The sequence below is a fragment of the Anser cygnoides genome, chromosome 12 (genome assembly GCF_040182565.1).
Source record: "Anser cygnoides isolate HZ-2024a breed goose chromosome 12, Taihu_goose_T2T_genome, whole genome shotgun sequence".
Lineage (NCBI taxonomy): Eukaryota > Metazoa > Chordata > Aves > Anseriformes > Anatidae > Anser > Anser cygnoides.
Genome location: NC_089884.1, coordinates 16010001 through 16023108, shown reverse-complemented (window position 1 = coordinate 16023108; position 13108 = coordinate 16010001). Strand labels below are relative to the sequence as shown.

The 13108-nt window shown below is 58.4% G+C and overlaps 1 protein-coding gene across 1 annotated transcript; it reads right to left on the bottom strand.

The window, feature by feature from the left end:
* Nucleotides 1-2880: 2880 nt before the first annotated feature.
* Nucleotides 2881-6829, bottom strand: IRX3 (iroquois homeobox 3). Its single transcript, XM_067004526.1, has 4 exons — nt 5859-6829; nt 4390-5542; nt 3942-4008; nt 2881-3268 (listed from the first exon to the last, which is right to left on the bottom strand). The coding sequence occupies exons 1-4, from the start codon at nt 6087-6089 to the stop codon at nt 3214-3216; spliced, it is 1506 nt and encodes a 501-aa protein (XP_066860627.1). The 5' UTR covers nt 6090-6829; the 3' UTR covers nt 2881-3213.
* Between the last annotated feature and the right edge of the window lie 6279 nt (nt 6830-13108).

Genomic DNA, 13108 nt, shown 5'->3' with positions numbered 1-13108 from the left:
ATTTCAGCATTTAATAAAAAAAGATGTTGTCTCGACTGCGGCAAAGGCTGGTCACAGAAAGCTGGGAGCAGCACAGCCTCTTCCTCCTCCTGCAAATTCCAAGTTTCACTGGCCTTGTAAAGGGTTAATAGCCATGAAGCAAACGCGTCCTTAGAAGGTACATGTTCTTCATTATTCCGCTTTACATTCAAACATATAAAACAAAGAGCATCTGATATCTTTATTGGTTCTCTTAGATAAAATGCAAGCAAGCTATAAGCCTTAATTTTCTTATTACCATTTGTTAACAAGGAAGATAACACTCTCAAAAGTACTTGATTAGGACTCCCTTTGATTTGTATCTCGTTATGATTTCCAGGGCATATATTTTTGTATTACTACTTTAGTACGCTGATAGTTCTGATCAAAGTGATAAAAAGAGGTATTTTAGGAGTGTAACTATTAACCGTGCAGGTAAACCACACAATCTGCACAGCATCTCGAGGGCTGCCGTGCTCAAGCACGCTTTGGGCAACAGCTCGGGGATGAGATACACTCTCCTATCTCCAAAGCCGGTGGGCTGAGCTGGAGGAGCCCTTTCGCCCTCCAGCCCTCACAGCAGTAACTTTTAGCGTTTGCAACTTTTTTCTTTGCGTTTCTACAGCGCAGCTACTGAGAAGAGTCACGGGTATAACGTTAAAGCTGTTTACGATATCGAATGCCTAAACACTTGCGGTAAGGATCCGTACCAGAGCACGTCTTTTCAGCTTTAACTATCCAAGGAAAATAAAAGCTGATGTGAAGGATTTGGGGGGGGGGGGGGGGGTGCTATTTTAATGCACGTTCTGATTCCTGGTGGTGAAAACCGTACGTGTGTAGCGGGGGGGATCCTTTCCTTGCTGCTCTAATTTCGTCTGCGTGAGAGCTAGCTCCGCTGGAGGCACCTCTCGGCCAGGTCTCGGCTCACAAGGCTTTCTCCTGGCTTCTCCGTGGCCTGGGCCGGGCCGGGAGCGGGCAGCGAGCCCCGGCACAAGGGGGCCGACAGCTCCAAGCCCCCCGCTCCTCCTGCCTCCTCCTCGCCGCGCTTCCTCCAGCGCAGGAAGGAGCGAGCGGGAGATGATTACATCAATCAGTGTCAGGGCTGGGAGCTGTGATTTATGAATATGCATAATGAGCTCTCACCTTTGAGAAGGACTAGCTAGGGAGATAATTGATTAGACAGGAAAAGAGCAGCCAAGAGAGAGGGAGGGAGCAGGAGGCCTCTCGGAGCTGTGGCGGGCAGGCCTGGCTGCAGCTCCAGCGAGGCTGTCAAGCTGTGCGAGTGAGTTCTAAAAAAAAAAAAAAATAGGAGCAGGATTTTTAATGTTTTGTTGAAACACGCATAACAAAACGTTTCCTCACAAAATTAATGGGAATTTTCTCCCCGTTAGGGAAGCTGGGCAGGCACGAAGGCTGCTCTCTCCCTCGGGGGAGCCGACTTTGCACTTCCAGAAGCCGACGGGGCGCCCTGCCCAGCGCCGCCGCCCGAGCATCCCGCGAGCTGGGGCAGCGGGGCCGGGGAGCCGAGCGGCTGTGCCGCCGAGGCAGAGCAGCCTTTAGTGGAGGTGGAAAGCTGGGGATGCGATTGTTTTCCCATCGCGGTCTCATTATTTTCTTCCATCCCCTTTTAAGCGTCTGTCTGGCCACTGTGTGAAAGTTTCTATGGAAAACCCACCAGGATGTCCAGAGGAAGGGGATGTGGAAATTCGCCTCTAGCTTTCTCTCCCCCCAACCCCTCCCATTTTACATGCCATTAATCTTTTTTTTTTTTTCTCCTCTCAGCCAGAATTGGCTAAGGAAAAAGCAGGGCTACAAAGTGCAGAGAGACTGGGTAAAATTTACATGAGAAACAATCCGTTTGCTAACCACCCACCCACAGAGTTTCCCCTCGTTTCGGGAGCCTGTTGGAGTGCAAGAAGGGGAACAGTTCCTGGCAGAAAGACAGCGCTGCGAGGAGGCAAACGCCGTTTCCAGGGCTGGCCGGGGCCAGGCAGAACGTATGTGAAAAGGAAGGGGACGGGGGGGGGGGAAAGCAGGGGCTGCAAATCCGTGAGGGGGTCCCCCGCTGTACCGCACGGCCCGCCGGGGAGCACGGTAACCGCCAGCCCTCGAAACGCGTACACAAGGCGAGCAGACACACAGACACACGGCTATGGAGTGTGAACGTATATATATATATATATAAATATCACCGCTTACAAACGCCTAGGTTGAAAATGTAGTTTATCGGCCTAGCGCAACCCGATCCTATAAATAATACATTCCTATCACTATGGCCTCAAAATGTCAATACTGCGCAGCCCCGCGCATTTGCATATCTTGTACTGTCTAAACTTGAAGCATGTCAGCTATGTGCTTCTGTTTGTACTTTAACTTCATTTTAACTCCTGCTTCCTCGCTCCCGGCTCCCTCCCCCTCCGCCGGCTCCGGCAGCAAGCCGAGAAAAGCGCCAGGTATTTATTTATTTGTCTGCCACCCCCGCCGTTACCCCATTCCCAGGGCCGGACGGAGGGGAGGGCTGGGGGCACGCACCCCAAACCCCCCCCGGACCCAGCTGTGGAGTCGGACGGGCCAACAAAACCCCCGGCCGGGGGGCTCGGGGGAAAGGGGCAAACGCTGGCGGCCGCCCCCGCCAGGGGGAGCTGCGGCTCCAGGCTGGAGCCACGGGGAGCGGCCGGGCTCGGCTCGGCTCGGCTCAGCCCGGCTCGGCTCTGCCCGGCCCGGCTCGGCTCGGCTCTGCCCGGCCCGGCTCGGCTCGGCTCTGCCCGGCCCGGCTCGGCCCGGCCCGGCTCGGCTCGGCCCGGGGGGTGCCCGCCCCGCAGCAGCCTCGGGCAAAAGCACCGCAGAGGCGGCAAGCGAGAGTGTAGGCAAAGTGGCAACGGTTTATTTATTAGCCAAAAATAGATACTTTCTTGTACAATTTGGTTCACACGTATGTACAGGTTTTGTTTTTTTTTTTTAACCGTATGTACAAAAACAAACGAACGAAAAAAAAATGGAAACACCTAGTTCTCACCGGACTTCCAAAAAACCTCACAAACTCAGCTAATCCCGATGATAGTACAGAAGCGGGGTTGGGGTTTTTTGCATGTTTTTTTTTTCCCCCTTTTAGTTTTAATATACGGACATGCTTACAAGTCGTAACTATACAGAGATTTCTTTTTACAATCATTACAACCACAATAAAAAAAATAACTATGATGATGACAACGCCGATAGAACCATAGCGGCATCGAGCTGGTTCTGGGGCCTGGAGAAACAAAATGACACAGAAAAAAAAGGTATTTAATACTGCGAGAGAGGCTGGGCTGCCACGCTGTTTTTAAAGGCGAGTAGCGCTAGTTTTGTCGTTGACGCTATTTTAAAAAATAGATTTCTAAATGTGAAAAGTTTTCGGGGGGGGCGCGGCCAATCGACCTGGCTCTGAACCCCCGTGGGGCTTCCCGAGAAGCGCGATGGGTTTCGGCGAGCGCTGCGCCGAGCTGCGGCCAGCGGGGCTCAGCCCCTGAAGTTTTCCTGCCGGCTCTCGGCTTTGCCGTTTCCCTGCGTTTCTCTCGAAATTGCCATTTCCCTGCGCTCCTCTCGGACCTGCCGTTTCCCTGCCGTTTCCCTGCCTTATTATGCCCCCCCGGGCCGACCTTCGCCCCCCGGCCGCCTCTCGCCGCGCTCCCTCCGTGCCCGGCCGGGGCTGCGCGAACCCAGCGCGGCTCCGCTCCGCGCCGGGGAGCCGCAGAGGCCCGAAGGAACAGCGGAAAAGAAAAAGAAAAAAAGGGAAAAAAAGGGAAAAATCGGAACAACCCACCGCGCACTCGGGGGAAGAACAAGAAGCCGCCCTGAAAGGGCACCAAAGAAGCGGAGACCCGGGCTAACCATTTGTAACTCCCTCCATATATCCTTAGGAGACTGAGGAAGCAATCTCTTACCGCCTCTGCACTGGCTGGAAAGCTGTCTTTATTAACTTTTTCTCTACTTCCAAGGCACTAGATCGATCTAAAAAGAGAAGAAAAAAAAAAAAAGCGTTCCTTTTTAGCCCCCGATTTATCCCCCCCCCCCTCCAGCCCTGCATTCAGCCACTAGCCTCCAGCTCTCACCGTGGCGAACCCGACAAAGCTCCGACCGTCAAAAGGGCGGGGGAGCAAAAAATTAAAAAATTACGCTCCGAGCCGCGAGCAAACCTCGGGGCCGGCCCCGGGCCGCCGTGAAGCCCCCGCGGGGCCGCCGTGGAGCCCCCCCGCAGCCCCGCGGAGCCCCCCGACGGCCGGCAGGGGAGCGGGGGGCAGCGGCAGGCGCCCGCCGCCCGCTCCGCGCGGCCCCCGCGCAGCCCCCGCGCAGCATCCGCGCATCCCCCGCGCATCCCCGCTCAGCGGTCACCTGCTCCGGGGGGCTCCGCGCTCTGCGCCTGGTCCGCGGCTCGCGGGAAAGCGGCGGCGCCCGGGGGGGCGGCGGGGGCGGCCCCCAGCCCCAGCAGGTGGGGAGTGTTCAGTAAGGCCAGGGGGTGCGGGGCCGGGGGCGGGTGGTGGTGGTGGTGGTGGTGGCTCGGGAAGGCGCGGTTGGTCCAGTTGGGGAATTTGCCCAAGGGGCAGGAGGGGACGAGTCTGTGCGGCGGGGGCGGCGGGGGGGGCAGAGGCAGCGGCTGGGGGGCGGCGGCCGGCGGGGAGCCCCCCCCGGGGGACTTGCGGGGGTTGTCCGGGCTGGTGGCCGTCTCGGCCAGGGACCAGATTTTGGGCTTGGGCACGGTGCCGGCCAAAGCGCCGTCCGTCGGGGAGGAGGCGGCGGAGGACGAGGCGGAGGACGGCGGCGAGTGGAGGCGCGGCGGAGGCTGGAGGGGAGGCCGGAGGGCAGGCTGCAGGGGCTCCAGGCCCGCGGGCGGCGGGGGCGCGGCGGGGAGCTCGCACTTGTGGTGGTGGTGGTGGTGGTGGTGGTGGTGGTGGCGGAGGTGGTGGTGGCGGAGGCGGTGCGGCTCCCCGTCGGCGGCCTCGAGGTAGCGCTCGTCGGGGGCGGGCAGGTCCTCGAAGCCTTCGGAACCCTCCGAGTCCGTCTTGGAGTCGGAGTGCAGGAGGTCGGCGTCCTGCAGCTCGTCCTCCAGCTCGTCCTTGGTGCTCTCGATGTTCTCGGTGTCGATGTTCTCCAGGTCGATCTCCTCCTCGTCCTCCCTCTTGTCCTCTTCCCCCTCGTGGTCGCTGCCGTAGGAGTTGCCCTCCTCATCGGTCCTGCTGCGGGGGGCCCAGGTCATCTTGTTCTCCTTCTTGAGCCTCCGCCGCGCGTTGGCGAACCAGGTGGAGACCTGGGTGAGGGTCATCTTGGTGATGATGGCCAGCATGATCTTCTCGCCCTTGGTGGGGTAGGGGTTCTTGCGGTGCTCGTTGAGCCAGGCCTTGAGGGTGCTGGTGCTCTCCCGGGTGGCGTTCTTGGGCCTCGACGGGTCCCCGAACTGGTACTGTCCGTAGGGGTAGAAGGCGGGGTGGTGGGGGGGGAAGGCGGCGTGCTGCACCCCCGGGCTCTCCTTCAGCTCGTACTGGGCGCCCTGCAGCGACACGGGAAGGGGCGGCCGGGCTCAGGCGGCGCCCACGCTCCGCACCGCGCCGGATCGGCCCCGCTCCCTCCGTACCGCGGAGCCGCCGGCTTGGGGTCGGGGTTGGGGTCGGGGTTTTGGGGGGGGACACCCCGCTCGGCACCCCCTCGGCGGCCCCCCCGGGTCTCTGCGGTCCCTCCGGAGCCCCCCGCAGCCGTCAAACCCTAAGCGCGGAATTTTCGGGGGGCGCATCCCCGGCGCTCCCCTTTCCCCCCCAGCACCCCGGGGACACCCCCCCCCCCCCCCCGCCCCCGGGGGGGCTTCTTACCAGCTGGGGGAAGATGGGCAGCTCGGCGGCGTAGGGCAGGAAGGCTCCGTAGCCCTGGGCGGCGGCGGCGGCGGCGTAGGGCGAGCCGTACATGGAGGAGAGCACGTTGGAAAGGGGCCCGGACGGGGCCAGCTCCGCGCCGCCCCGGGAGCCGCCGCCGCCGCCGCTCCCCGGGCGCTCGGCGGGGTAAATGGGCCTGATGTACTGGTAGCCCAGCTGGGGGAAAGCCATGGCGGGGGGCAGCGGGGGGAGGGGGGGGGAAGGAGGAGGGGGGGAAGAAAGGAAAAAGGGAGAGAAAGGGGAGAAAGGAGCAGCGGAGCGGGGAGCCGCGGCGCTCGCCCTCGCCGCCCGGCCGCACTTTCAGCGGCGGCCGCGGGCTCCGGCAGGCATCGGGGGGGCGGCCGGGGGTGCCGCGGGGTCCCTCCTGCTCCGGCCGCCGCGGTAAGCGAGCCGAGCGCTTCTTTCTTCTCGCACTTTTCCTATTGATCTGAGTGGACCCGGGTCAGGTCCTAACAGATTGCCTGAGATTATTGGGACTCCGGGCTCTGATTGACATTTCTAGTCTCTCGCAAGCCCCTCCTATTTCTTTTAAGTCTCTCTCTCTCTCTGCCTCTCTCTCTCTCTCTCATGCCCAGAGCTCGCTCTCGCCGGGTTTGTCACTGGCTTCTTTTTTTTTTTTTTTTTTCCTAAATCTGTTTACTGACGTCGCGATCTTTTATTTGAGTTGCTTTCAAATCTCGTTTTAGCAATCGCCAATCAGTTGTGTGTTTTACAAAGGTTTAACCCTGCCTCGCGGTATTCTAATTATATAGAGATAGATTTAGATATAATTTCTTTCGTGGACCCCCCCCCCCCCTCCCCCGGAGCATGGGAAGCCAGGGTGTCAGCTGTGAGTGGCACACGAGAGGGACAGGAAAAAGTTGTGACATTTAAAAATAAAGGCTCTTCCCACCACCACCCACCCCTTTTCAGGTTTTCCAATTTACATCCTTCCCTTGCCCGGGCTCATTTTGTTTCCTTTATTAAGATATTCCTGCATCGCCCCCCCAACCCCCCCGGCCCTGGCGAGGGTTACCTCTCCTAGCACAGATTTAAAGACTCTCGGATTTTGAAAGAAATTTGCATTTCCGGGGCTACCTTGAAATTTTTCCTAATGTACTGAATCTTTAAGGAGTTCTCTACATTTTGTCTGGGCTAACAGTGAGCAGATACAGTGGAAAAGCTAAGTTAATTTTCCTCCTAATAAGGGACTTCAAAGAGTTGTAGGTCACAATTTTACATCAAAGGCAGAAAAGAAGGCAAATTAAAATCTTAACAAAGGAGAGACGGGAGCAGCCCTCTGGGCCATTAGTAAATAAGTGGTGTGAAAAAAGGGACAATGACAGGCACTGGAATTAAACTCATTAACACCTTTTTGTCTTGGTGCGAAATCTCTAATTAGGAAATTTATGATCATTTTGCTTATTCCCTCTGTTCTGAAGCACTACAAGGTTTGGAAGGAAGTACCTGGTACGTGCAACATTTGCAAAGGGAGCAGCGGCGCGGTGCTATGAGGAGCTATAGGGAGGGAGCCCGGGAGCCCGGCCACGTTTTAATTACTGGATAAACTTTTTTTTTCTTTTTTTTTTTTTTTTTTTTTACGATCAACGCATTTTAAATTACCCTTCGCTCTCGCCCCCCGCCTCTCCCAGCCCGGCGATGCCGCGCTGCGAGGCTGCTGCGAGCGCAGCGCGTCCCGGCAGGGCGCAAATGTGTCCCGAGCCGCCCCTGCGCGGCTGGCCGGGGGCTGGGGCGAGGGGGAAAAGCTCCCGCGACCTGGGGGGCTGTGCTGGTGGAGAGCGGGAGCCTAGCCGTCCCAGGGAAAGCTCGGCGTTCCTTTAAAACTAAATCCTAAAAAAGTTTTTTTAGGGCTTTGAGGAGTTGGGAGGGCGGTTTAGCCGTGTTCCCCTCTGCTCCGAAGCGCTCTGCGGATTTATTGCCTTTCGAATGTGATTTAGGTACAATATAACCACTGTGCCCACAGTATGGATTTTTATAACTACATTTCTTTAAAAATGAAATTCATGTCAGATTACGCAGTTAAAGGAATCGACCTTGATAGCTTGCCGTAATAAAACTATATCAGCTTGTAATAAATGCGGATTATAGCAAAGCAAGCTCCAGAATTAAAATTCCCTGAATCAATATATGAAAATCTGTAGGAAACATCTCTAATCGTATTAAGTTCATCTTTATAGCATTTCTTATCTGCTAATCTAGTGCAAAAACAAGTCTGGGTTGGAGGAATTTATTTTCTTCTAGCCAACCTTGCTCCCGTAATGGGTTTTGATAGCATAATGCAATGGAGATAACACCACCAAATTCGGTTACATGTTTATTTCTTTTTAATTCAAAAGGAAAACGGGCAGCGAACCCGTTTCGGGGACCGCACCACGTCCTGATTTTGCTTCAACTTCCCTGCTCGCTCGGCTCGGGCGCTGTGACGGGCTCGGCGGAGCCAGGCGGCAGCTTTCCAAAACTCTCCTCCCGGGGGGAAAGGGGACGAGGTGGGCAATGGGGCGAGCCCCCCGCCGCGGGGTGGCGGCGCTCAGGACCCCCCCGGCGGGCCGGGGGACACCGGCGGCCCCGCACGCCCCGGCCCCGTCCTCTCGGGGCTGCCCGGCGGTGCCACGGCGTTGAGCGGCTCGCAGGAGCGTTTGGTTTCCTCGCTCGCTGCCTGGTGTCACCCGGAGAGGTTTTGAATCCCCTGCGCGATCGATCGCAGCGCGACCCTGCCGGGGAGCCGCCGGAGCGGCGGGCAGGGCGCGGGGGGATGCGGGGCGATGGGGGGTGATTTGGGGTGATGTGGGGTGTCGTGGGGTGATGTTAGGGTGTCGTGGGGTGATGTTAGGGTGTTGTGGGGTGATGTGGGGCGCGGGCCCCGCCGCAGAGACGGAGCAGAGGCCAGCCGGGAGGGAGGCACGGCAGGCGAGAAATTTATGGGTGCGATTGGATGCAGGTCAGGGCGAGGATGAGGGATGGGTTATTAATGGGAAAGGAACGGGCAGGAAACGTCGCCGGAGCGAATGGGCTGGAGCAGCAACGTGCGGAGACACGGGGCTCGGCCGAGAGGTTCAAAAGGGGAGAGAAGAAGCGCAAAAAAAGCAGCAAACGGTGGGCGAGAGAGGGAGGGGAGCGGACGGTCCTCCCGCTGCCGTACCGGGCCGGGGGTGCTCGGAGCGATGTCCACGGCGAGGATGGTCCCGCACGGCTCGGGCACGGCCCGCGGGGGGGCCCCGGGGCCAGGACCGGGCTGGATGCGGGGGGGGCAGGGAGCGAGCGGCCGGGAGAGGGAAGCCGAGCGGGAGCCGCTGTGCCGGGCTCGAAGCGAAAGGAGCCGCGGCGGGGAGGCCGGGGCCGGCTCGTCCTCCGGGGAGGCCGGGAGGAGCCGGGAGGAGCCGTGCGGGGCCCGACGGCGGCGGGGCGGGGGGCGAGCGGGGCCGCCCCCGGGGGGAGCCGCGGCGGCGGAGCGCTCCTCGGCCGGACAGACACGTGTCTTCTGGCCGGGACCTGTCAAAGCCGGGAGAGCGGCTCCTGATTTATTACCCCAAACACACACACCCCCGCCCGCCTCCCCTCCTTCCCTCCCCTCCTTCCCTCCCTCCCTCCCCCCGGCCTCGCCGCCCTCCCTTCCCGGAGCGCTCCGCCGGGCGCCGAGCTCAAACCGGCCCCGGAGCGCGGCTTCCCCGAGGCCGGGGCCAGCTCCGGGGCTGCGGCACCAGCCCCAGCCGTGTCCCCCCCACCCCGCTAACCCCCGGCCCGGCCCCGGGGCTCAGCTCCGGGCGCTGGGTGCCGCTGCCCCCGCTCCCCGGGGCACGGAGACGGAGGGGACCCGGGGACGGGCTCCGGAGGCTGCGGGCTGCGAGCGGCGGGGCTGGGGCCGGGGGGGCTCCCAGGGGGCCGGGGGAAGCCCCCGCGGCCGGGCACGGGTGGGAGCGGCGGGGAGGGGGGCAGCAAACAAGTGGAATTGGAAGAGGGGCTGCGGTACAAAAAGAGTTAAGGAAAATAGAGGGAAAGATCAAAGAGCCGGGTAAAAGACTCTTCAAATTACACGTTTGAAGCTTTTCCATAATTCCAAGGCGACAGATAGATAACAAGCTGCACATTCCTTATCACATATGGAATCAATCTGAAAGGAGTCTCTTGATCAGAATCTGTTAATTGCAGTGACATATGATTTGGAAAGAAAACACAATTAATGACCCTTCATGTTAGGGCTTTGGGAAGAGGCCACTGACAGTCTGCGCTCTGCAACCAACGTCAACTTTTTTATTGGTAGTAGTAGTAGAAGTAGTAAACTGCTCAAGGGAGACATTCCTCGAGACTCGACGACTGTTTTGTCTCCGTTCCCTTTGCAGGTTTCTCGAGAAGGGGGAGGAGAGGAGAAGGGGACGGGAGTGCGTGCGCGCCTTCCCTTAAAGGTTTGGGGAGCTCAGATGATTTAGTACCTTGTCTGTAAATCTAATGACCTAAGGTGAGAAAAAATACTTCATCTTTTATTATTACCATTTGTGGTGAGCGTTACCAGGAAACAGCGGAGCCCGTTTGAAATGGTAAATATATGTATCCATTTAAAAGCCATTACTGCGGAGATTTCCCCCAAAGCGGACGGGAGCGCACCTCCGCCGGGCCGCGGCGCGCTCGGGGGGCGCGGAGCCGGGCTGGGGGCCGGCAGGCCGGCAGGGAGGCCGGGGCAGGCACTGCAACTGCTCTGCCCTGTCATTAGGAGGTAATGGCTTTGTTTGAGGAGAGAGAGGGAAGATGGGGAGGGAGGGAGAGGGAGAGAGAGGTTCATTTGAAGGTTATAAAGCATACACTTTAATAGGATCGAAGTGAAATTAGTTAATAAGAAAATGCTGGCCAGAAGCTCTCCGGGCTTTTAAGTGCTCTCCAGGCCATTTAGGGAAATTGAATAAGAACAGGCTCCGTTACCTGCAGCCCCAACTATTATCTCCAGTTCTGCACAGAGGCGAGAAGGGAAAAATAGTGCCTGAGAGACCTGAAGTCCCGCACACCTCCCGCCAGCCTATTTCCTCCCCATAACGTCCCCTTTCTGCTCCAGCCCTGTCCTCTTCCTCCCCTTTTAGGCACCTCAGCCCGCTCCGTGTGCCACAAGGGGGTAAGCCAAGGTAAAAGGGCCATTCGGGGCTGCTGGAGCCTGCGGGGGCAGCTCTGGGAAGCAGCCCCGGCCCCACTCGGGCAAAGCCGGCCCCCGGGAGGTACTTTTTCCCTTCCATTTCGCCGAGTTTTTCCCACCATTGTGGTGCTTTGCTGGTTTGCGTTCGGACCGGTGCCAGTAGGTCAGTATATTGTGTTACCTAACTTCCTATCCGCTCCCTCCCTCCCTCCCTTTAAACTTTGGAGTTTTCAGAGGTGTTAATAAAACCTTTCCTTTGGTAAATCGTTCATTAGAAACCCCACCGAAACCTGGAAAGACTTCAGAAAAAATATATAAATAAATAAATAAAATCACAGCGCTCGGGAATGAGAGGTTGGGAGAAGGCTTTTGTCCAAAAAATGCATAATTGCTGTGAATCTTAGGAAACATTAATCTTTACAGGAATTCGTGATTCATATCTGTGGTTTGACCGTTTGGGTGATTTATAATCTGCTAGCGCAATTCCCTAATTTTATGCCAATATATTTCACGCACCCGCTCAGACTTTCCATAGCCCGGCGCAACGAGCGGCTGCCGTGCCCCGGCGGTGGCGGTGCGGCTGTTGCTCGCCGACCCCCGCCGGGGGATGCTCGGAGCGGGGGGGCCGGAGGCGAAGCCCCCCCCCCGGGCTGCCGCAGGGTGCCCTCACCCTTTGCCCTCCCCGCCGGTGCCCGCAGGGGGGGCGCAGCCTTCGTGCGCCGCCTGCCCCCGGCCCGGGAGGGCTCCCCCGGACTCCCCGAGGGGCTGCCAGGGAGGTCGCTGCCCTCCTGCTGCTCCGCGGGGTGCGGGCAGACCCCGCACGGTGCTGCCGCGCCCCCCGCACCGGCACCGGCAGCGTCCCCCCGACGGCTCCCGGGGATGGGGATGGGACGGGACGGGACGGGACGGGATAGGGACGGCACGGTGGCTCCGCCGTCCCCCTCCCCGGCCCGGCGGCACCGCCCCGGGGTGAGGCGGGGGGGACCGCAGGGACCCGGGGACGGGAGAGGAGAACTCGGGCAGGGCGGCTGCGGCGGCAGCGGGGCTGTGTGCCGGTCCGGGCTCTAGTTCCCGGTCCGGGGATCTGGTTCCCAGTCCCGGGATCTGGTTCCCGGTCCGAGGATTTATATGGTTCCCGGTCCGGGGATGTATTTGGTTCCCGGTCCGGTTATTTCTTTGGTTCCCTGTCCGGTTATTTATTTAGTTCCCGCTCCGGGGATCTGTTCGGTCCGCGGTCCGGGGATGTCTGTAATTCCCGGCCCGGAGATGTCTGTAATTCCCGGCCCGGAGATGTCTGTAATTCCCGGCCCGGGTATTTCCACGCTCTCCGGCCGCCGCGCGGAGACGCGGGGCTGCGGACAGCCTCGTGTAATTTGTAACTCGGGTTATTAGCTGGAGGGGAAAACACGAGAAGAGAAAAGAAGCAGCAGCTGCACTGACGATAACACCGCGCGGAGTCTAATCTTGTGACACAATCATTAATTGCTATTGTATTAATTACTATTTTTCCCAAACAGTCCCTGCCCGGAAGAGCTTACAGCCCACAGCTGCCGTGTAATGATGCTCTGCTTTAGGAACGATTTCCCCATTAGCTCGCAGGTAACGTTTACAAATGGCAACACCTCCGCTATCAAAGCCCATCATCTCGCAGCCGGAGATTTTCTGTCCCACCGGCCTGGGCAGCGCGATGCCGATGCCGATAAAATGCATTTCGCTATCAAAGTCCTTGCTCGCCAAAGGATCCCGTCCAAACTTTTGGAGCGCGTTACCGCTTTATGTGCTCTTCGTCCCATGGATGCCGCCTTATATCAGTAACAAACAAGCATTGATTTTATGGTAAAGTCACTTTGGGATGGGAATGAGTAACTCCAGGCAGTGCTATCACTGTATTACATGGAAATGGCCCAGGTAACAAGATGAACATTGATTCAGCATTATGTTTGATCAATAATGAAATAAGTAACTTCAGGGCCAAATTAAAATGCAAGCTGGCTTAACGCTGCCAGCTTCTGGGCTAAGTGACAAGGCTAATTCAGCAGGGAAATAGCAATATTTGCATTAGAGGCTGCATCTG